This window comes from Leopardus geoffroyi, chromosome B3 (assembly GCF_018350155.1).
Source record: "Leopardus geoffroyi isolate Oge1 chromosome B3, O.geoffroyi_Oge1_pat1.0, whole genome shotgun sequence".
In the NCBI taxonomy this organism is placed as follows: Eukaryota; Metazoa; Chordata; class Mammalia; order Carnivora; family Felidae; genus Leopardus; species Leopardus geoffroyi.
Window position 1 is genome coordinate 134,054,337 of NC_059337.1, and position 21,560 is coordinate 134,075,896.

Consider the following 21,560-nt stretch of genomic DNA (forward strand, 5'->3'; position numbering starts at 1 on the left):
TCAGGGCTGCTCCCCCCACACCCTGTGCTCGGCAGGGAAGAAAGCACATCCTTGAGGTGTGCCTCTGGGGCCAGGCACCATGTTCCATCAAGATTATGTTCACACGCCTGGTAGCCCCGTGAGGGGAAGTGTCATGCCACTTTGAGACAGGAGCTTGCGACCCTTTGCCGTCAGAGGTGATGTGACCGGGCAGAGCTGGGATTCCAGCCAGATCCGTGTGACCCACAGGAAACCCTATTGTCCTCAGGGGGTCGGGGGCCAACCACCAGCAGATGGAGGAGGGAGGGGGGCTGTGGAGGCAGTGGGTGGCCCACTGGCCAGCTGGAGATCCTAGCTCCAGACAGACCTGCAGCAGAAGGCGCCCTGTGACCTGCCTGTCACCTCCCCTTAGCCAGCCCCACTCAGGGCCCGAACCCCCAGGAGGGGTCCTGCTATAGTGGGGCCCCAAAGCCCCACGTGGAGGCCCCACGGGGGGCAGTGTGCCCTGCCTGGCACCCCATAATCCCTACAGGGGCCTGCCAATTCACATCTCAGCCCAGAAGTGAGGCCACCATCCATCCCCGCTGGACCCTGAAACCCAGAGAGGGACAGTGACTCAGTCAGGGTCACCTCCAGGCAGGCATAGAGCTGGAATGGGTCTCCCAGGGCACGGCCTTGAGGAGGGGGTCCCAGATGGGCTCTTAAAGACCTTCCGGAGGAGGCCATGCTTGTCTGAGACATTTGCAGGATGTCCTTTTCCGGGTCCCGTCCAGCGGCAGCGTGGGCGGGGGCGGCAGGAAATGAGCGAGAACAAGTGTGAGAGGAAGGCCAGTGGCAGGAGCAGCATAGCACAGAGGGCCAGCCTCCTGGGGCCCCACTCCCTGTCACAGGGAGACACGGGGGGCCTGCTGGCCCTGACCAAGGTCTCAGCGACTGGCGGTCAGCGTGTGGCTCTCAGTGGCAGGAGGGAACAGAGAGAGGAACCGAGAGAGGGGCAGGGAGGGCAGGGAAGGACAGGAGCGCCCGCCGACGGGCCGGCCGCCGCACTCAAGGCTGAGAGTGCTAGTCACCAGTCCTCCAGCTCAACTGGTGCCCCCCCACTGGATGACGTCCACCCTGCCAGCCCTGAGAGGTAGCGAGGAGAGGAGAACAGGAAGGAGATAGGAGGGGACGAGGAAAGGGGGAGCTGAGCAGTGACAGGCACCCCCCCCCCCCAATCCTCAGGGGAGGGCTGGGGGTGGGGATGGGAGAGTGGATGGCAGCGCGCCTCGGAATCCCCTTCTCCCCACCGCCCAGTTTAGTGGGTTCTGGCTGGGCAGGGTAGGGGTGCAGGGGAAGGGCTGCTGGCCCAGTTTAGTCGGTACTGGCTGGGCTGGGTGAGGGCGGGAGGTTCCCAGGTGCCTCACTGACAGGGTGGAGGGTGCCGGGCAGAGGGTAGGGACGACCATGGGACCACAGGGGAGCTCTGAGCGACCATCTGGAGTACTCCCATCTGTGTGCCCTCCTTTAGGCCATAAGACAGGTAAGGACACAAACATGGGAAGCCTTGGTTCTCACCCCGGGGAGATCTGAGCTCACATCCCTCTCAGTCCCGAGGGGGTGCAGGGCCCTTGCCACAGCCCACACCTCGGGGCCTCGACCTGGCCCCGTCCCCGAGATCCTTCTCTGCCGGCAGGGGCTGGCTCCTTGTAAAGAAGAACCTCCTCTCTCCTCTCTCCCCTCACCTCTTCCTCCTTCCCTCCCTGGCCCCCTCACACCCCCTTCCCCTCCAATTGCCCACGTTTTCTCCTCACCCTCACCTTCAGCTGGCTCTCTAGCTTGCTGAGAGGTGGGGGCCACAGGAAGAGGACCACCGAGGCTCATCGGCATCAGGGGTCAGGTGCTCTACCCACGGAAACTGGCCGAAGCAGCCGGCTGCCTCTCAGCTGCTCGTGGACGCAGCTCCGGCAGTTTCCGGCCCTGCTCTCCTAGTCCATCCATGTCCCGTCTGCAAACTTGAGCGTGAGCCCATCTTAAAAACAGTCCCGGCCCACCTGTGCCCCCACCTTCTCAGGGTCCCTTGGCAGTGACATGCTTGAAAGAGACGTCTGCACTCCAGTCTCTCTTCCCACTCTTGAACCCGCTCCAAACTGGCTCCACCCTACCACTCTGTCCAAACAGCTTATCTTAGTTATCTCAGGCCGCCATAACTGAAATACCACAGACTAGGGGGCTTAGCCACGGGAATCTATTTTCTGACAGTTCTGGAGGCTGGAAGTCCAAGACCAGGGTTCTGGCCCATCTGGGTCATGGTGAGAACCCTCTGCCTGTGGTGAGAACGGCCGCCTTCTGGCCGCATAGGCTCACACGGCAGAGAGAGAGGGAGACAGTGTGAGCTCTCTGGTGTCTCCTCTTACAGGGACACTCATCCTGTTGGATCAGGGCCTCACACTTATGACCTGATTTAACCTTAACTACTTCCTTAGACTCTATATCCAAATACAGGCACATTGTGGGGTAGGGCCTCCACTGTAAATAGGGGGCGGGGGCATGACTCAATCCATAGCACAGCTCTCATCAGGACCATCACCAACCTCCATGGTGGCAAACCCAGGGGTCCGTTCTTAGGCCTGGCCTACTGGCCTTCTGGGCACGGAACACAGCCGGCTACCTTTCCTCCTTGGCCTCTGAGACTCACTCTCCTGCTTCTCCTCCCTCACAACTGCTTCTCCTCATTCTTTATCGGTCCGTCTCCATTTTCCCAACCCGTTAACCTTGCCATGCCCTGGCGCTCAGCCCTGACTTTTCCCCTTCCTGTCTACACTCACTCCTGAGGCGGCCCCACCACAGCCCCCTTCACTGATGCCCCCACGTTTACACCCTCATCTCGGAGTCTCGCCTGTGTGCCAGCCCTGTCTAGCCGGCTGCTCCCCACTCGGAGCCTTCACGGGCGTCTTACAGTCAACCTGCCTACAACAAACGCCTGCCTTTCTCCCACCTCGCCAACCTGCCCTCCCCTCGGGGCCGTCAGCTCCCTTTATCCTGTGGTTCAGGACCGAACCTTTGCCATCCTCCCTCACTTCTCTCTTCCCCTCGCAGCCCTGGTTCTACATGTGAGCACACCCTTTTGGCTCCGTCTTCAAGATATTCAGTCCAACCACACCTGACCACTCGGCCTCGCCACCATCCTGTTCATCCGGAGGAACCATAGCGCCCTCCTGACAGTCTCCCACTCGGGTGGGCTGGGTAACGTCTCTCCTCCCCCAAAGAGGTCTGTGTCGCAATCTGTAACCTGTGACTGTGTCACCTTACGTAGTAAGAGGGACTTCGCAGACGGAATTAAATTGAGGACGTTGAGATGGGAGATTATCTTGGATTATCCAAGTGGGCCCAAGGTCCCTCCTTTTGAGAGGCGGGCGAGGACAGAAGGCAGAAGGTGACGTAACAGTGGCAGCAAGTGTGGTGTGACGTGGGGCCACGAGCCCAAGAAACGGCAGCCTCTAGAAACGGATTCTCTTCTAGAGCCTTCGGAAAGAACACAACCCTGCCAACACAGACCTCCAAAACGGTAGAATAAATGTGTGTTGTTTTAAGCTGCTAAGCTTGTGGTAATTTTTTTAGAGCAGCCACAGGAAGCTAATGTGCACCCTTGATGTGGGCCACAAGGCCCTGCATGATCTGGCCTCTGTTAAGCCCCTCTGACTCATCTTTTTCCTCTCCTCCTTACCGCCCTGTCCCGTCTGCCTATGAGCTTTTGCACTTGCTGTTCCCGCTTCCCGGGATGCCCTCCCCCACCCCCCCACCACAGATCCGCCTGGCTTGTTCTGGCCAAATGGTACCTTATCAGAAGCTTTTCTTTTTTATTATTATTATTTTTTTAATGTTTATTTATTTTTGAGACAGAGAGAGACAGAGCATGAACGGGGGAGGGTCAGAGAGAGGGAGGCACAGAATCTGAAACAGGCTCCAGGCTCTGAGCTGTCAGCACAGAGCCCGACGCGGGGCTCGAACCCACGGACCGTCAGATCATGACCTGAGCCGAAGTCAGACGCTTAACCGACCAAGCCACACAGGCGCCCCTATCAGAAGCTTTTCTAACCATCTCCTATAAACCGTAACTCTGATGCCCCCTTGCACCCCTGCATACCTGTATCACTGTGTGTATATGGTACATACACCAGATTATATATTTCTCTCTTTTCTTCCATGATAATGTAAGCGCCGTTTATGTGTGCTGCTTACCCTCAGTGCCTACAATAGGTGTTCCGGTGTTGTGAGCACTTTACAGATATTTGTTGGATGGAGGGATGAATGAAGGAATTTTACAGATGGGAAGACTGAGACCAGGGGAGGGGAATAAATCGAACACGGCAACTGCCACATCTCACTGTTCCTCAGCTGGGCAGCCGTAGGCACCTTTCAAAGGTTTATCCTTCAGGCCTGGGTCTCAATCTGGGTTCTGCCGGGTAGTGTTCACATGACCCCAGGCTGGTGTCTCACCCACTCAGCTTCTGCTCCCTGGTCTGTTCATGAGTGAATGAATGAATGAGTGAGTGAATGAAGGCCATTGGTTGGGAAAGCCCTGCAGGCTAGAAGACCAGGGCCGGAGCAGCGAGAGACTAATGGGGAGCAGGAGGGGACAGCAGGGCCAGGCCGCAGGCGCTCGGGGCCTGGTTCCAAGAAAGAGTGGGATTAGCCATGGAGCGGGATGAAGTGGGCAGAGGCCTGATCCAACCCTCACCCTATAAAGGACCCTCAGAGAACGGATTGCAGGGCACAAGGGAGGAGCAGCGAGGACACTGCAGTGGTCCAGTCAGAGGTGGTGGGGCCGGCTGCTGGGGCAGGTGGGGAGGGAGAATGGACATAGGATCCGGGTAGAAATGACCGGCCTCACTGACAGGTAAAATGGGGGGTGGGGAGCAGGTGAGATTAAGGAAGAGGACCAAGGGGTTTGGAAAGAGTTCCCTAATGGGGTTGGACAGTGACGGCCCCTCACGGAAACGCACTCTGCTTGCACAAGCAAAACAGGGAAATGCATAGGCTCCCGTGATGGAAAAGTCTGGGGCTCCAGGGCTCCAGCTATGAGTCTGGGATCCGGTCCCTGTCTCCTCACTCTCTCCTCCTGAGTTGGCATCACTCTCAGGCAGGCCGTCCCACACGGTGCCTGTGGCCAGCAGCAACCCCAGGCTGGCATCCCTTCAGGACATCAAACCCAACAGAAAGAGGGTTTTTTTTCTATTTCCGTAACAGAAATCCTAGGTGGGCCCCCCGTTCCCATTGGTCAAGCTTGGACCACAGGCCCAAACGTGAACCACTAAAATTGGGGGCTGGCTGGCAAGGCGGGGCCCATGTGCTTATCTTTGAGCCACGTGGATGGAGAGTGGGGGAGGGGGTTCTCCCGAGGGAGATGGGACCCTGGGGAGGGGACGGATGGGGGGCAGGCAGACACGATCCATCACTAGTGTCCTTGCACAGCCTGACGTCTTAGGGATTTTCCGAGGCAAGGGCCTGGCACACGGCTGGCTTGGGAGATAATGGCCGGTATGGTCCCTGGGCCGTTATTTTTGGGTAGTCCCGGCTCCTGCCTTCCTGGTCCTGATCTGGGCAGGCCTCTCCCTACACTCCTACACAGGATGGCAGGGCTGGGCCCTGAGCCTCCAGCCAGGGTGAGCTGCTACCCCACTGGATACCTGCCCCTTCCTGCCTGTATCTAGTGTTGAAAATTCCATGATTTTTGTCCATCCACAGCCCCAGATGCCCCCTGGCAATGCCAGTGCTGAGGCTGGGGGGCTTACCTGCTCTGCTAATGGTCCCTCCCCAGACCTCAGCTGCCCCCTCACCTGCCTGCCCAGTGAGTCAGGAAGGCTGCGCTCAGCTTGGGTGGGGGGCCTCGAGATTGGAACTCAGCCCCTGCCCCCCACCCCCCATTTTCTTGGGCCCCGGCAAGGTGGGGCTGCCCCATATCTGCTTGGCTGAGCAGCCCCGGGGGATTGGAAGGTCCTCTCTGGCTCTTGCTATTATCCATCCTGTTGGAGTCAGTCTCTGGCTTCACATTTGTCTCTAACACTTCTCTGCCCTCCCTCCCGCCACGGTGGCAGGAGGGTTGCTGAAGTCCTAGCCACACCACTCAGCATGGAGAGTAACAACCTTTCCTCACACCTCCTGCCTTAATCGGGTCACTTTATTCCTGATCCTGTGCGCCCGTGAATGCAGAGATCAATAGCCGGGCCCGAGTCCCACCATGCTCCAATCCCAGACAGCAGGGGAGCGATGGGAAAGGTGAATTTCCACAGGAAGGTCAGGGCGGGTCCCGGGCGCACACGGCCTCCCGCCCCGCAAACTGAGCCTTAGCCCCTCAGCCCTGTGGGCTTTCATCAACACCACAGACCACGGGTCCATTTAAAAATCATTTTATTATTAACATCATCTTCCCATTTAGCCAAGTGTCTGTCATGTATAAGGAATGTCGGTAAATATTCCATTTGAAGCTTCTTTGTACATATTTCCATCGATAAATAAACTCTGAATTCACATAAAAAAGTTAAACTTAAATAGCTCCTATTCCCTTCTCTTGTAACAGGCATATATTGGTGAAATATAAATATTCTCGGACTCAGGCTTTGTTCTAAGTGAGGAGAGGAATTCATCACATGGTACAGTTACTGACAACAAAATCGAGAAACTGTCAGCTGGTGTCCTGGCTTGGACTAGGACTGAGGTGGGAACCAGAAAATTCACATTTGGTTTCCCGGCCGAGGTTGGGGGGAGGAGTGGTGACGGGGAGGAGAGTTTCCTTTACAGCTCTGATAAAAATAATCTGCTCTGCCAGTGAACTTTAACTTTGAATATATTCTTCTACATTGACTGATTCATTCCATTATTGTTTTACTTAAAACTTGGATGTCAGCTAACAAAATATGGCACATAATCCATTTTGAACAATGTCGGTGGGCTTGGAAACTATCATTGGGCTGGCCAAAACAACAGAAATGCACGTGGGGAGAGCGACGATCCGGGGCTTGTTTGGTGAGTTCACTGTGGTCAATCGCATGTGCAGCCACGGCCTCGGCGCGGGGCGCCCCGGGCGGGGCCTCCTGGGCCCGAGCGGCAGTGAGGCTGGCAGGGGCCTGCTCAGAGCACCCGGGGGATGATGGTGAAGGGCACGGCGGGGCTGCTGGCCTCCAGCTCCAGGGCTGTCAGGAAGCACTCGGTGGCCGCCGCGTCATTGCCCTGAGCTTGAAGGACCTCGCCCAGCCCGTTCCAGACCTCGTGGGCCGTCGAGTTCACCTGCACGGCGTCCCGGAGGATTTTCTCTGCCAGACTGTAGCGGCCCAGCTGATGAAGAATCAGGGCCTGCAGTCATCAGAGAGAGAGAGAGAGAGACAGACAGACAGTCAGAGAGAGAGAGTCTCTGCAGCTCTAGGCTCTTAGCCGTCCTGGAGTTTCTGCACGTTTCTGGGAGGCTGGCGTGAATCTCCACCGGGCTGGGCACCCGGCAAGTTCGAACCCTTCCCGCACTCAGGGGCAATGTTCCAAAGAGTTGCTCGAACTGTATGAAGTTGCCTACGTACAGCCGTTTTTTGAAAGATACAAAAGGCAGTTCCACACGGTTCATCTTACTACTTAACCCCCAGGAGCGAACCAAGCTGAGAGGCCAGTCTGTACTGACCCAGGGGGCCGTCCCGGGTGTACCGGCTGATACGTAACAGGTTTTCTAACCTGAAGAAATGTCATTTGTGGCATTACTTATGGTGGTGACTAGAACAGACCTTTTTTTATTGCTTTCAGTCCCCCTACCATAAACAAGCCCCTGCCTTCGTTGTCCCCTGCTCACCACAGGCCCGCCCGCCATTTTACACAGTTTTAATTAGGACGTAGGGGTTGGTCCCCAAATGTTTTACCATGACCGTGTTTCTAAGTTATGCATCTTGATCACCGATATTTTTGTATTCTTTCATCCGATGATATATTCTCTTTGCTCAATCTCTCCCTCACGGGGAACACGCTGAAATTGTGCCCACTTTCTCTGCTATTTTTTTTTTTTTTTTTACTTTATTCTATTTGTTTAGAGGGGCAGAGAGCGGGTGTGAGAGAGAATCTTTGGCAGGGAGCCCCACACAGGGCTCGATCCCACCACTCTGGACTCAAGAGTCAGGCGCTCAACAGACTGAGCCACCCAGGTGCCCCTCCCTTTGCTATTATAAATCATGCTGCGATGGTCTTTCCAGACAGCGCCTCTGTGCTCTTACAGAATGGCAGATCTCAAATCTTTTCTACAGTCCTGCTCACCTGTGGGTAAATGGAACCTTACTGAGAATACCCACATATTCTGGGGGGGACGCTGGGGTGGGGGCAGCGGCCTCTGTGGGCTCCTCGCAGCAGCCCTGGAAGGGGCTCAATGGAACCAGCTTGATAGCAATTTGGAGACTCTTCCTTTACGGCAAATTTCCGCAAAGTGACCTTGACCGGGTTAGAGGATGTGACTATTTTTAAGTTCTCCAAATACTCTGCAAATTATATGCCTAAAGGGTAACTTTCTTTTTTTTTTTAATAATTAAAAAAATTTTTAATGTTTATTTTTGAGAGAGAGAGAGAGAGAGAGAGACAGAATCCAAAGCAGGCTCCAGGTTCCGAGCTGTCAACACAGAACCCTATGCAGGGCTTGAACTCACCAACTGTGACATCATGACCTGAGCCAGAGTTGGACGTTTAACCGACTGAGCCACTCAGGTGCCCCAGGCCATGTCACTTTCTCACCCATCCGCAGAATTCCAGTGCTTGGTCCCCTGTCCCCCACTATCATTACTCTTCATGTTTGCTAATTTCATAAATGCAGAACGTCTGTCCTTAGTAAAACCTGCATTTCTTTAGTAACAGTTGAGGTTGGGGCTCCTGGGTGGCTCAGTCACTTGAACACCTGACTCTTGATTTTTGGCTCTGGTCATGATCCCAGGGTCATGGGGTCAAGCCCCGTGTTGGGCTCTGCACTGCGCATGCACTGAGCCCGCTTAAGATTCTCTCTCTCCCTCTGCCCCTTCCCCTGCTCTCTCTCCCTCTCTCAAAAAAATAAAAATAAAAAAACCCCAACAATTGAGGTTAAAGATTTTCCATGCTTTTGTTTACAAGTCTTTTAGAAGATTGCTATTCATCTGCAAGGATACTTGTCTAGATTGTTCTTTAACTTTTGAGATTTTTTTCTTTGAACAAAAGTTTTTAGTTTTTTAAGTTGGATTTGTTGAACTTTAGTGGGTTTTGTTTTGTTTTTTGGTCACTCCAAAGCTCTGAAAGTTATACTTTCAAAGAACTGATGTGCGTTCAATCCCGCTTTGTTAAGTAGTTGTCTGCTTTATCTTGGCAGACAGGAACCTACCTGGATTTCTTCTTCTCTGCTGGACACAAACTAGCTACCCCTCCCTCCACGTCCCTCCCGTGAAGCGCTGCCCGTCATGAAGTGAATTATTACATGAAACACGGGGCCGTCTACAACTTTCCAGTGAGCCACAACAACCCCCTCCCGCCTTTGCATCAGTACTGTGCTGTTAAGATTGCTGTTACATCATGTTTTAATGGCGGGGGTGGGGACGAGAGCCTCTCCTCCTTCCCTTTGCTTTTGAGTATTTGCACGACCGTGCCCGATGAACTTAACAATCATCTTGTTCATTCTCTTCGGGAGTTGAATCGTGCTTGCGTTAACCTTCTGGGTGTGTGTGGAGAAGCCTGACATCTACCGTGTTGGGTTTTCCCAACCAAGAACATGGCGTGGTCGGCTGGTCCCGCGTATCTCTTCCTAAATTTCCCGGTAAAGCCTTGCTCTACCTTTTTGTGGTTCATGCGCAGAACTGATGAGGCACCCCCAGTGTTCTCGAGCATATGCGTCACCAAGGGGCGAGGGCCAGCAGGTAGGCTCTCGGGAGCAGAACCTGCTGGGGAGGGGGCATAAACGCGCCTTCCAGGGGGCTGGCTGTGGCCTGAGCCATAGGCCACAGACAACGTGAGCACCGGGGAACCAGGTGGGGCCCACTCTGAAGAGCTCTGGCCTCCGAGACAGGCTGTGAGGAAGGTGCCTCCGTGGGCGGTGTCCAGGTCCTGTGGGCTGCTCGGGCTGGCCTCTCCCCCAGGGTGTGTGGCCCTGGAGGTGGCGTCTGAGGGCCTGGAAAGCAGCCTTGCTTCCGAGAATCAGGCGCACAGCCAGCTGCTGCAGAGCGGGACTACAACCCGCATCCTAACTCTCAGGGCCTGCCTGACATCCATTCGGATGCGGAGTCCGGGGTGGGGCTACAAGCGGCCACCTCCACCTCCTGGGGGGGCTGCGTGTGGGGCATCCTCCCTCTGGCCCTCCTTCAGAGACACTGGGGCAGCTTGACACCCACGCTTCTCAATCTTGGAGGTCCAGGCGGAAAGGACGAGAGGCCCTCCCCGGCTTGCAGGCAGCAGGATGTGAGGGCCAACGAGCTCCTGCCTTCGTTCCTTCCGGGCGAGGTTATCAGCTTGAGCTCACTCTAGAATATTCCGATTTAACCAACAGAGCCGTGAGAGGAGGGAGGGGGTCAGGGTGAAGGCGGCAAGCAGTGGCATGAATTTTACCCAAGTGACCCTGTCATACTCTCTCTCAGTGCATCAAATTACTGAATACACACCACCTTTTTCTGAGTGGCCCTCCCAGGCAGGGAGACACGTACTGCGTGTGCCGGGCAGATGGGTGAGGAGGGACAAGCCACCGGGTAAGATGGAAAGAGGCGTCCCTGGTTACCTGGCGGCAGGCCGAGCATACCGTCTGGGTCCCGACAGGCTCTGCTTTCTTCCTCTACGTGGAATGTTTTCTCCGCATCAGGCACGATGCTAGGCACTTGTGCTTGGCTCGTCTTACATTACCACCGCTTTATAGATACAGAGACAAGGTTCAGAAAGGCCAAGAGTCTTGCCCAAGGTCCCAGGGCCAATGGATAAGGAGCTGCGGGCCGGCCCAGGTCTGCCGGAGGCCAAAGCCCCCATGCTCCCCGCACACCTTCCCAGCTGGCCCGCCTGCTCACTGCTGCCTCTGTCGCTTTAAGAGACAAGCCTGGAGCCCCCTGGGCACTGACCCAGTTACATCTGAGCCATGGCAAATGGGCATCTGCCGCACTGGGTCTCCTTTTCACTTCTCCAACCATTGATCACTGGCTCTGTCACTCCTCCCCGTGGTTATGGCCAGGAGATGGTTCCTCTCCAGCCCAGCTTTTCTCCAGCTCGGGTTGCTGCTTGGCAGTATCCTATATATTCACTCAAGGATGAGGACAGCTCCTTGCCTCCCTTTGGTGGCCCAGAGGCTAGCTATGATCTTGAGGCTTGGCATGGACGTGGGTGCCAAAGGACTGGGGGCCAATGAGATGTGGAGACCCAGAAGGACCAGGGCCTTGGCCCAGCAAGACCCAGAGGCCACTGCACTCAGCAGCAGTGACCTGCCCCCACCCTGCTGGAGTGGGACAAGGTCACCAGTCCTTTTAACTGGGAATTTTGTTGAGAAGATGGCAGGCTATTGTCTCTGGGTGTAGCCTACCATGGGGGCTCCAGGGTCTAAGGCAGGGGACACGTCTCCCCACTCCCAAATGCTTGCAAAGAACCAGCCAATGGACTAATCTGACCGATCACCTGCAGTGTTGGGAAGCTAAGAGTCTTCATGTTGTCCAGTGTCGCACAGGTCTTGTGGGCTTGGAAATTTCCAGCCCGTGTACCTGGACTTATATTCCTAATGTAGGAACAGGCTACCCTTTCCAGATGACCTTGAAGCTTCCTGAGCAATCTGTTTAGTGGAATTAATTCCTAAAGCTGGAGCTGCTCAGGGAGACATCAGAAGCTTGCCAGGGGCTGCCAGCTCAGGCTTGGCAAGGGAATGAAAAATCAGCCTCTGCCCAGTGCCCCAGCAAGCCAAGAGCAGCTCAGAAATCAGTCACATAATGGGATCAACCAGGACAAGCTCCAGCTGGGGTCTGAGCCATTGCTTGGGGCCAGCATCGCCAGCAGGTTGGCCAGAGGTGGGCTGGGACCTGGACACGCCTGGCTGTCATGAATGACATGCCACCCAAGCCCCGGTGTGCTGGGAGAGGCCTTCCCTGGCTTTGCCGTGCTCTTATGCACTAGAATCCCGACACCTTTTTCTTTAGGCCCTGCCTCCTCTCTCCTCCAACCACCAAAGGCTTAACTCGTGAGGCTCGCGTTTAACTGTTCTCACCACGGCTGGATCCAACTTCCTCCTAGGACAGACCTCTTGGTTCAGCCAGGCTGGTCTAAAAGCCCACCCATTTCTGCAGGATGCCTCCCCCAGCCTTCTTCCCCCTCTCCAACCGTAGTCATTCCTGGTCTGGCCCCTCCTGCTGGAGTTCAAGTCCATCTGCTCAAAGCCCTGCAGATCACCATTCCCCCAAGAGCCTGGGCCACACTGCCCCCCTTAGGCAGCACTACCCAGAGGCACGGGTCCGGCTCCCAGCACTCAGGCTGGTAGGAGACAGAGCTCTCCATGAGTGACATATTTCATTACCGCAACAACCCGCCTTCTCTCCCATATCAAAATCCAAAACCCCACTGAGTGACTGTCCAGAGCCCAGCCACGTTCCGGCGACACACAGGAGGTCAAGTCTGCTCTCAAAGCTCGGGGCCCAGTGAAAATCCTAACCAGATCGTGCAATCGCTCCCTAAGACCTAAGACACTGGTGCAGGTTGAGGTGGGAACTCACATGGTCCGTGCCTTCTCTTAACACCAGCCCCTTCTCTTCTCTTGGAGGTTGTGCAAACAGGCTTCCACCTTTCCCAGCCCTGGGGTTCCTGAGCCACCGTGGGAGCCAGCTGGGCCGGCCTTCTGAGAAGAGGGGAATCACTGAGAGGTAACTTACTTGTCCCTTTTCTTGGACACAAATGAAGACAGCCTCCCAAGCTTGTGATTATTATAATCACGTGTTCTGTACAAATAAGCTCTTGGTGCCACACCAAATTGGAAGTGAGAGATTAAATTAAATCTGTTATTTCAAATGAGACAAAATGGACTTGGCTAATTTGAGGACGGTTAGCATCTTCCTCACTCATGTCGTGTGTGTGTGTGTGTGTGTGTGTGTGAGATAATTGATGCCCAAGGACTAAAGACCTTGCCACATGCCGTGGGCACCTGTGCAGGAGCTCTGCGTGGGCTCTAGTACCCAAGGCGTCCTGCTACAGCCCTCGCTCTGGAGAGCACTCGGGGCCCTGGATCAGGTGACCAATAGCAAAGAGGCAGGACAAAAGCCACTATTTCAGACATCCCCATGGTGCTCTGTGCAAGTGCCAAGATGGCCCTTTGCTGGGCTCACTGCTTGTCCCTGTAGGGGTACAGGCACAGAGAGATAATGTCCCTGCAGGAAAGTATCCTTCTCAATGCCGAGCCACCACTAAAAAGCAGTCCTGCAGCTCAGCTCTGGTTCGGGGGTTAAGCCGCAGTCTCCGTGTGCCTGTCACTCTTTCCGGGGAAGGATGCTTCGGAAATCAAACGGCCAGCAGCAGGGTGGGGGTGAACAGCTCCCTTGTGCTTTCCATGCCGCGCCAGGCTGCTGCTGCAGACTCCACCCCGGGGCCGCTGCTCTTGACTTCTGGAGCAGAGACCAGCAGGTGCCCTTGCTGTGTTCGAGCCAGCCTGGGTTTTGCAGAGGCTGCTGGAAGCACCAAGGCTGGGGGGTGGGAGGAAGTCTGGTGTCTGGTGTGGGACTGGAGTATTTAAAGAGTTTTCTTTCCCATCCTGGGTCAGACACTCCACCATTAAATCACTGCAGGGGGTGGGGTAGGGGTGGGGGTGAGGGCGGGAGCTTAGGGCAGTATTGTCAGGAGGTTCCTCCAAAAATACAGGTAAACCTGCAAGGACAAATGCATGGATCCACTAGGCTCTATTAATCTTTAAGTTTTTTTTTTTTTAAGTTTATTTATTTTTGACAGAGACAGAATGCAAGCACGAGCTGGGGAGGGGCAGAGAGAGAGAGAGAGAGAGAGAGGGAGACAGAATCTGAAGCAGGCTCCAGGCTCCGAGCTGTCAGCACAGAGCCTAACGCGGGGCTCGTACCCACGAGCTGTGAGATTGCAACCTGGGCCAAAGTCCGACGCTCAACCGACCGAGCCACCCAGGCGCCCCATAGGCTCTATTAATCTTTAATGGGCAAAGTGTGATAGCCAACACGCTGCGTGTTACTGATTGCCAAATGCTTTCCTAACCGTCCTACGCGACAGGTGCTACGTCAGTCAAGGTGGCTTATCTCCGTCCCAGCTCCCCAACTAGGCCTCGCTCTGAAAGGCGGGAGGGCGGGGGCTGGGCAAGCTGTGGGTCGTCTCTGCTTTGGCAGGCTCGACGCCGAGCAGGCGGGGCCGTATTCAGTGCAGAACGAATAAATGAGGAGCCCCCAAAGATCGAAGAAACGAGGATCACGTTTAAGGCCACTGCTGGCCAAGTCCAGGTGGTTCTGGCCCACAGGGAGCCAGGGGCCTAAAGGCAAGGCTGTCCCTGGAGGAAGTGGACATGGGCTGAGGACCAGATCTGCAGCCCCTCCTGGGCCACTCAAGCCGAACTGGCACCTCCAAGACTTTTGGACAAAGACACCGAAGCCTCCCCTCTGGTGGGACTTCTGTTGTGACGGCAGCTAGAGGAAAGCCCATCTCCTCAGCCCGTCACCCTCTGGGACGGTGACAGAGCTGCCTGGCTGTAGCCTGAGCGGCGGCTGTGCTGACTAGAGGTAGCTTGTTGGGGATCAGGACGCGGGCGAGGGGTTACAAAGAGCTCTGCGGGCTCTGGCCACCGCCAGAGGACCCATGCCACGCAGGTGAGAGGCCCGGCTCCTTCTTAGAGAGTGGGAGGTGTAGGTTAAGAGCGTGGCCTGGGGCTCACTGGGACTGGGTGTGAGCCAGTCCCACCAGTGACTTGGACAACTTCCTCCAGGTCCCAGATACTTGATCTGTATAATGGGGACAAATGCCAACTCACAGGAGGGTCAGGAGGCTACAAGAGCCCAAGTTTGTAGAGCGCTCAGTAAACCTCTGGTGAATGGTCACCATCATCAACAAGACCCTGACCGTTATCGTTACCCTTAATGACCTAGGGGGAGGGGAGGCCCTCCCGAGATGCCCAGGGTTGCAGGACTCTCCACGGCCGTCCTGTGTGCCTCTGGGTAGAGCTTGTGACAGCAAGGGCCATCTGGCTTGTCCTTGCACACAGAGGGGGTTCTTGGTCAGTGTTTGGTGAACGGGTGGGAAGATAGACAAGCGGATGGCACGGGACGCTGTCTGATGGTGGGAGGACGGGGGCGGGCATGACTTCTTGCCAGTGCTCTCGACCAATGAGTACCAAAAGGCCTGGCCTCGGGTCACCCTCGTCCACACTCGCATCAGAGCCCGATCGCTCAGAGCCTCCACGTGTGCCTTCTGGGGACATCGTTGAGGCGGCTGAGCCCGACGGGAAGAGGCGCTCTGTTCCCAGGGGGTTGCCGCCGTCTCCCCTACAGATACTGCATCGCCGAGGAAAGCAGGACGCCAGTCCCCATTCTGGTCAGGTACTTGCGTTCTCCTTCCTGAGGATGCGATCCATCAGAGAGAAGCCGGGTGGTAGTGGCGGTGCCCTCAGAGATAGTTTCCTTTTAAGTCAGAATCTAAGTGGACTGCCAAGCAGGGCCACCCTGAGAAGCCCGCGGGAGACGGTGGCCTTGCAAAGGTTTTCTGGGAGGAGCAGCGGTGGGAAGGCCAGGTGGGGGGCTGCCGCCGGCCCCCCCTGCCCCGGGAGTGGCCCTTTCTTCTCTGGGAAGCATCAAAAGCACTGACAGTTGTGAGCACCAGCATTTTGTGGGCGCAACTGAAGGGGCAGCCTGAGCCCCGCCCTGCTTCCCAATGATGCCTTGAAAAGGAACTGAAAACACACTCGGATGGGGTGGGGGTGGCGCTCAGCTTCTCTACCTGGATTCCAGCGGCTCTGGGTGAGGTCTGGGCTCTCCTGGGCTCTGTTTTATGTTTCATTTCTGTGTGTTTTGAGTGCTTAGAAATGCACGCTGGCTTGCCAGGGGGCCGAGCGTGTGTGCCTTGGCCAACTATGCCAGGCCTGGAAGGGCCTGCCTAACCGGGCCAGGAGCTCCAGAGGCCAGATTCTAGGTGTCCCGGCTGATGCCAGGCGTCACTGCCCTACAGCCTATGCCGCTGCCCACTGCACCTCCAGAGCACGGCGGGGGTCACACGCTGCAATTCAACCCCCTTTGCTACGTCAGTCAAGAATGAGTTTGGGGCGCCCTGGAGAAGAGCCTTCTGGCGGTGGCTCGGCAGGTCAGAAGTTTTGGGTAGAAACTGCTATGGGGTGGGTCTTTTTGTTTTAGCCATTTTACTTAGTTTTGCCCCCAGTTTCCCCAAAGGCTGGGGCCAGCCATTCCCGGCAGCCGCACACCCATCTAACCACAGACAGCAGGTGAGGCTGCCGCAGCCCCCACCCACGGCTGTCCGGGTCCCATCCACCCCACCTGGCCCTCGTGTAGGGACACAACATTCACGAGGCCGCTTGACCTTCAGAGCAAAGGGCCACTGACATCCGGTACTGGGGACGGGGGCTGAAGAGCAGGAAGGAAGAGGCTGAGGGACAAAGGGGAGGAGGGAGATGTGGGCTGAGCGGCTCCTGGGGAAGGGCCAGCGACTGTTCAGGCTGCCCTGAGGAGTGGCTCCTTGTGACAAGGTGAGTGGAAGCCAGGCCCCCACGTAGCTGGCCTCGCTCCGTCCATGGTGGGGCCAGAGATGGACATGGTGGAGATCACAGGACAATCTGGGCAGGCCTGGGCGAGGAGGGGCAGTGGTCTGAACCCAACAGACACCCTGTGGAGGCTTTCCCTCAGGGTGTGCTGTGAATTGGTGCTGAGGATTCCAGAAGGAGGGAGGCAAAGACCCCACGCCTCCCTTCCTTCACCCAGGGAGGACCAGACGTGCCCGAGAGGCAGCTGGCACCTTTGTTCGGGCAGGAGATCGGCCGGCTGTGGGAAGCTGTCCTCTCACAGACCCCTTTTCCAGGTCAAGTGTTTTATTTGAAGAAATGTGCCTTCTGGAGACCAGGCCTTTATAGCATTTAACTCAACTCAGAAGGAAACAAAACTCAATCTTTCCCAAACCTCTTATTTTTCTAAGCCAGCAGCCAACCATCCACGGAAGCAGAGCTCCTTGGGGTGAGGAGGGGGCTTGGGCCTCTGCTTCATGACGCACGAGCCCCTGCTGCAGTCCCTGACAGGCAGCCTCCCACTCTTGCTTACACCCTCCAGTGACGGGGAGCTCACCACCACCCCGGGCAGCCCACACCATTAGTGGGCAGTCTGAACTGTCAGTTAAAAATGTAGAGCCCTAATTAGGCTTTTTATCTAATTACTGTTCTCTGATGTTCATTTAGTCTTCTTGAGTCATATGGAAAAAGTCCCCTCTGCTTTATATCTGAAAGTCCTTCAGGATCCGAAGAAAGCTTCCAGAATCACACACGCACACACACACAAGCTCTCTCTCTCTCTCTCTCTCTCTCTCTCTCTCAGTCCAGGGCATTAGAGGAACAGTAAATTCAGGCCTCCCTAATCTCCCCACCTCACTGACTTCTGCTTCTGAGCATGGTACCCAAAGGAGACTGAATGGTGGGTTCAGAAGAAGGAGCGGTTAAGCCCCAAGACAATGTGACTGTGGCTTTTCCTTTTCTTAAAGTATCTGACTGGCATTGCTTAAAGCTGCTTTCTTCCAGAATGGTCTGGAATATTCTGGAGGAGCTGATTCCTCAAATAGCAGAGCTATAGGCTGTCCAGCAGTAAACGTGCCAGCAGTGAGGATGGGGGCAGTCTGGTCATAAGCCAAAGGGCCCGTCCAGCCTCAAGTGGATTTCACACAGAAATCCCAATTTGGCCCCAAATTTCCTCTGGCCTAATTTCTTTGAAACTGGGTACTTCACTGTCGGTGCCAAAATATCCACGTGCTGTGGTGGCTTTCAGAGAACAGTTGCTGGGGATCAGTGGGACATTTTAGGGAAGGGACCACAGTCAGCCCGCCTGCCAGCAGCTTCCCAGCACCAAAGACCCACAGCCTGCCGCTGCTGTAGACAAATGCCCAGAGGGTGGTCAGGGATGGCAAAGAAGGGCACATGAGCATTCCCCAAAGGGCCACCCTCCTATTTCACAGGCAGGAAACAGGGGCCCTGATCTACCCAGGTCACAGAGTGAGCTGAGGAACAGCACTGAGGTCCCAGGCTGGGGCTCTGTTTGGTCTGCTGTAACCAAAGCCGTTTCTAGTCCTTTCCTCCCTTCTATAAACTCCACTGAGCACCTGTGGGTGTTCTGGCACCAGTGTGTGTGTGTGTGGGGGGGGGGTGGGGGCTAGTTTGCTGAGGGTCCCGCCCCAGAGAGCTCCCTGAGCCCGGCAGGGGTGACTGTACATGTGGAGGTCCAGCATCTGGGACAGAGTGAGGCCTGCTGGAAGGAGCACAAGGGAGGACATCCCAGAAGAGATAACACAATGCTCCCACCCATTTTTTTTTTTTAAACTAAAGGGAAGGCTGACGCTCAGAGTTGGGCGTGACTGGCTCATGGCCACAGAGCTACTTCGAAAAGCTCCTTGTGGACAGGCATGTGGGCAGCCAAGCTTGGGAGGGGCTTCACTGATGACAGAAAAGTGAGGAAAGGGTCCTGGGTGGGCAAGCACCTGGCTCAGGCACCAAGCCAGGTAGAGGCCAAGTTGGGTCTCAGAAGCCAGATTTGTGGAGGACCAGCTCAGGGCTGTTTCTCTTAGGTCAGGGTACCGTGGTCTCTAGAAGGTGTTGGGCATTTAGGGGACCAAGAGACACATTCTAAGAGGGCTTCTCAGGGTTAGCTGGCTCTGGACTGGGCTGTCCAGAGAGCAGTCCTCTTTGCAGAAGGAGCTCTGGGGACAGGACTTCCCTGTCCAGCTCTGTGAGCCTGGACACTAGGTCCTTCTTCCATGCAGGGGATGCCACTCCAGTGGGGCTAGACTGTGGGCTCTCCGGACCTAGGTGAGCACCACAGGACCCAGCTTGAGAGGGGCTGATGGGGCTGCTCACATCTGCGTGACATGACGAATGCCCACCCCATCCAGCACCCTGTGCTAGTGGCCCAGACGGTCACCTGCACAGCAGTCCCTCGAAGTCTGGACTTTGCCATGCAGAGCAGGAAAAGCCCAGCTCCCTTTTATTCGGCCTGCTGTGTTAATTTTACAACACGCCCCCCTCCCCCCATCTGTAATGTCTGCTGGCAAATGAGATCATTTAGGACACTGGTCACACTCCAAATCAGAGATGGGGTACCCTGTGCTCTCAGCAGTCTCTCCTGACCTAACTAGGACCCGGCTATCTAGCACCCCAAGTCCCTTTCTTTCCCTGCTCTTCGGAATGGTGCGGCGATTTCATTAGGAAAAAGATGTCAGAGCCCCTCTCTGACTTCATCGAGAAGGCTAAAAAGGCAGCTGCTTCCTCCCTGGAAACAGCTCAAAGGCAGCCTTCGAGCTGCTCCCTCTTGGTCCCAAGCACAGCCCCCACCCCAGCCCTGGGAGGTGAATCACTTTGATCTGTGTGTAAAGCCTGAGGGTCAGATACCGCTGCCAGCAGGCCCTTGGAGACCAGGCCAAGGGCAATGGGGAATCCCTGTGTCTGGTGGGGTGAGCTCTCCCTTCCCCTTCCCTGCTATCCACTGCAGCCCAAGGCAAGGCACTCACAGATTACACACACACACACACACACACACACACACACACACACACCAGCATAAGCACCTGTAAAGCTCCGCATGGTGCACCTGCTAGGCAAGTCCCCTGCACTATCAAAGGACATGAGCGAGAAGGTCTGCCTCTGTGTGACTCGGGTTGAGCAGGGGGCCCTGGTGAGGGGTCAGAGGGGACAGGGCCTGCTGAGCCTGGGATGCTGGGCATTCTCTTTATCTGAAGCCCGTGACAGTTCTTGGTAAAATTCCAGATGATTCTCCATCCTCCCCTGACCCAATCTGTCATTTAAATTGCACGCCTGGTGGGGTGCCTGGGTGGCGCAGTCGGTTATGCATCCGACTTCAGACAGGTCACGATCTCGTGTTCCGTGAGTTCGAGCCCCGCGTCAGGCTCTGGGCTGATGGCTCAGAGCCTGGAGCCTGTTTCCGATTCTGTGTCTCCCTCTCTCTCTGCCCCTCCCCTGTTCATGCTCTGTCTCTCTCTGTCCCAAAAATAAATAAACGTTGGAAAAAAAAAAAAAAGAAAAAAAAAATAAATTGCACGCCTGGTTGTTACAACGAGTATTAGTGCAGAGCCTCAGGGTGGACATAAATATTAGCTACCAATTCTTAGGTGAGAGGAATCTGCAGTTTGGCCCTGGTGCTGTGGGACCGGCCACATCCCAGCCAGCATTTTCTGCGGGTGCTAATGTGGCTCCCCTTGCTCGTACTTTTCCATTGGTAATGGGCAAGAGACTCCTGTTGACTTACTTCTACATCTCCCTCGTTGACTGATTTATTTATTTTTATCTACCTTCCCCGACAAACAAGTCAGGCGGACATAGCAGCCCAGGGCGGCCTGGAAGTCAGCGCTTCCCCACGGCCCCGAGTTATCCACGCAGTGGAAAGTTTGGTGCTAATCACTCCCCGGGGGCGAAGGCCCAGCCTCCCAGCCTCACGGGAGGCTGCTGCCACCCCAGGTGTGTTCGGGAAGATGGCGTCCCACCCCAGGCTGGTCTAGCTCAGCCAGAGAGGTGTGGGCCAGGGAAGCTCCGAATAAACTTCCAGCCCAGCCCTCCCCTGGGGTCCTGGCACCCTGGCTTCCACAGGTGAGAAGGGAGGCCCAGGCAGATGCTTAGCTCCCCATGAGGCGATGGAGACAGGTAGGTATGGAGGGAGAGACATGGCCCAGAGCTCTGGTGGGGGATGTGTATGACAAGCCTCAGCTGCAGGTTCTCTGTCCTCAGGAGAGTAATTCACACGTGACTACCGCAGAGCTGAGCTGAGGGCTTGCTGGGAGCCCCTGGGCCATCGACAGTGGGGGAGTCCTAGAAACCCCAGCCCCATCCCCAAGGTCCAAGGCTGGGCCTCCTTCCCAGTGACCCTGACAGACTCATGTTGGGCCTCTGCTTTAACCTGTCCTCAGATGGGGCAGGGGGAGGCTGTCACACCTTCCACTGGGATGTCACTGCACTGAAAAGTCCTGGCCTTCCCTGGGGCAGGAACACAGGGCTGTGGGGGACATCCTGCTGGCGGGGGGCACACTGTCTGGGCCTGCTCTGTGGCCCACTGCCAACCATCCTACTTGGGCAGAACCTTCTGTCTGCCTCACTTTCCTAGCCTAGAAAACAAAGAGTAGATGATCAATATGAAAATTCTAGGGGTTTGGTAAAATCTTCCATCTAGCAAGTGTTTTTCGGACCACTTGTTAGGCCTCCGGTTTGAGAACTTAAATGTTAACTAGAGAAAGCACCATAGGGAAGAGCCTCTTTCTGCAGTCTGTGGGGTGCAGGGAAGGCTGCCCACAGCATGCCAAGAAGGGGCAGGGAGGGCTTCCTGGAGGAGGAGAGGCCACCACAGCCCAGAGAGCGGCCCTGGAACCTCGCTCCCTGCTGTGCTGTGTTGGCTGGGCTGAGT

The 21,560-nt window shown here is 55.9% G+C and overlaps 1 protein-coding gene and 1 long non-coding RNA gene across 9 annotated transcripts in view; one reads left to right on the forward strand and one right to left on the reverse strand.

Moving 5' to 3' along the window:
• The first annotated feature begins 1,388 nt into the window (after positions 1–1,388).
• On the forward strand, positions 1,389–3,559 carry LOC123582338. The gene is made up of 2 exons (XR_006704329.1): positions 1,389–1,501; positions 3,058–3,559. It is a non-coding gene; the product is annotated as an uncharacterized LOC123582338 (long non-coding RNA).
• Positions 3,560–6,352: 2,793 nt separating this feature from the next.
• TTC7B (tetratricopeptide repeat domain 7B) overlaps positions 6,353–21,560 on the reverse strand; it is a 256,147-nt gene continuing 240,939 nt past the window's right edge. For all 8 annotated transcript variants that reach the window (XM_045451860.1, XM_045451858.1, XM_045451859.1 and 5 more), the window contains one exon: positions 6,353–7,311. In XM_045451860.1, coding sequence (XP_045307816.1) covers positions 7,090–7,311 — 222 coding nt within the window. In that variant the 3' untranslated portion in view covers positions 6,353–7,089. The remainder of the gene's footprint in view (positions 7,312–21,560) is intronic.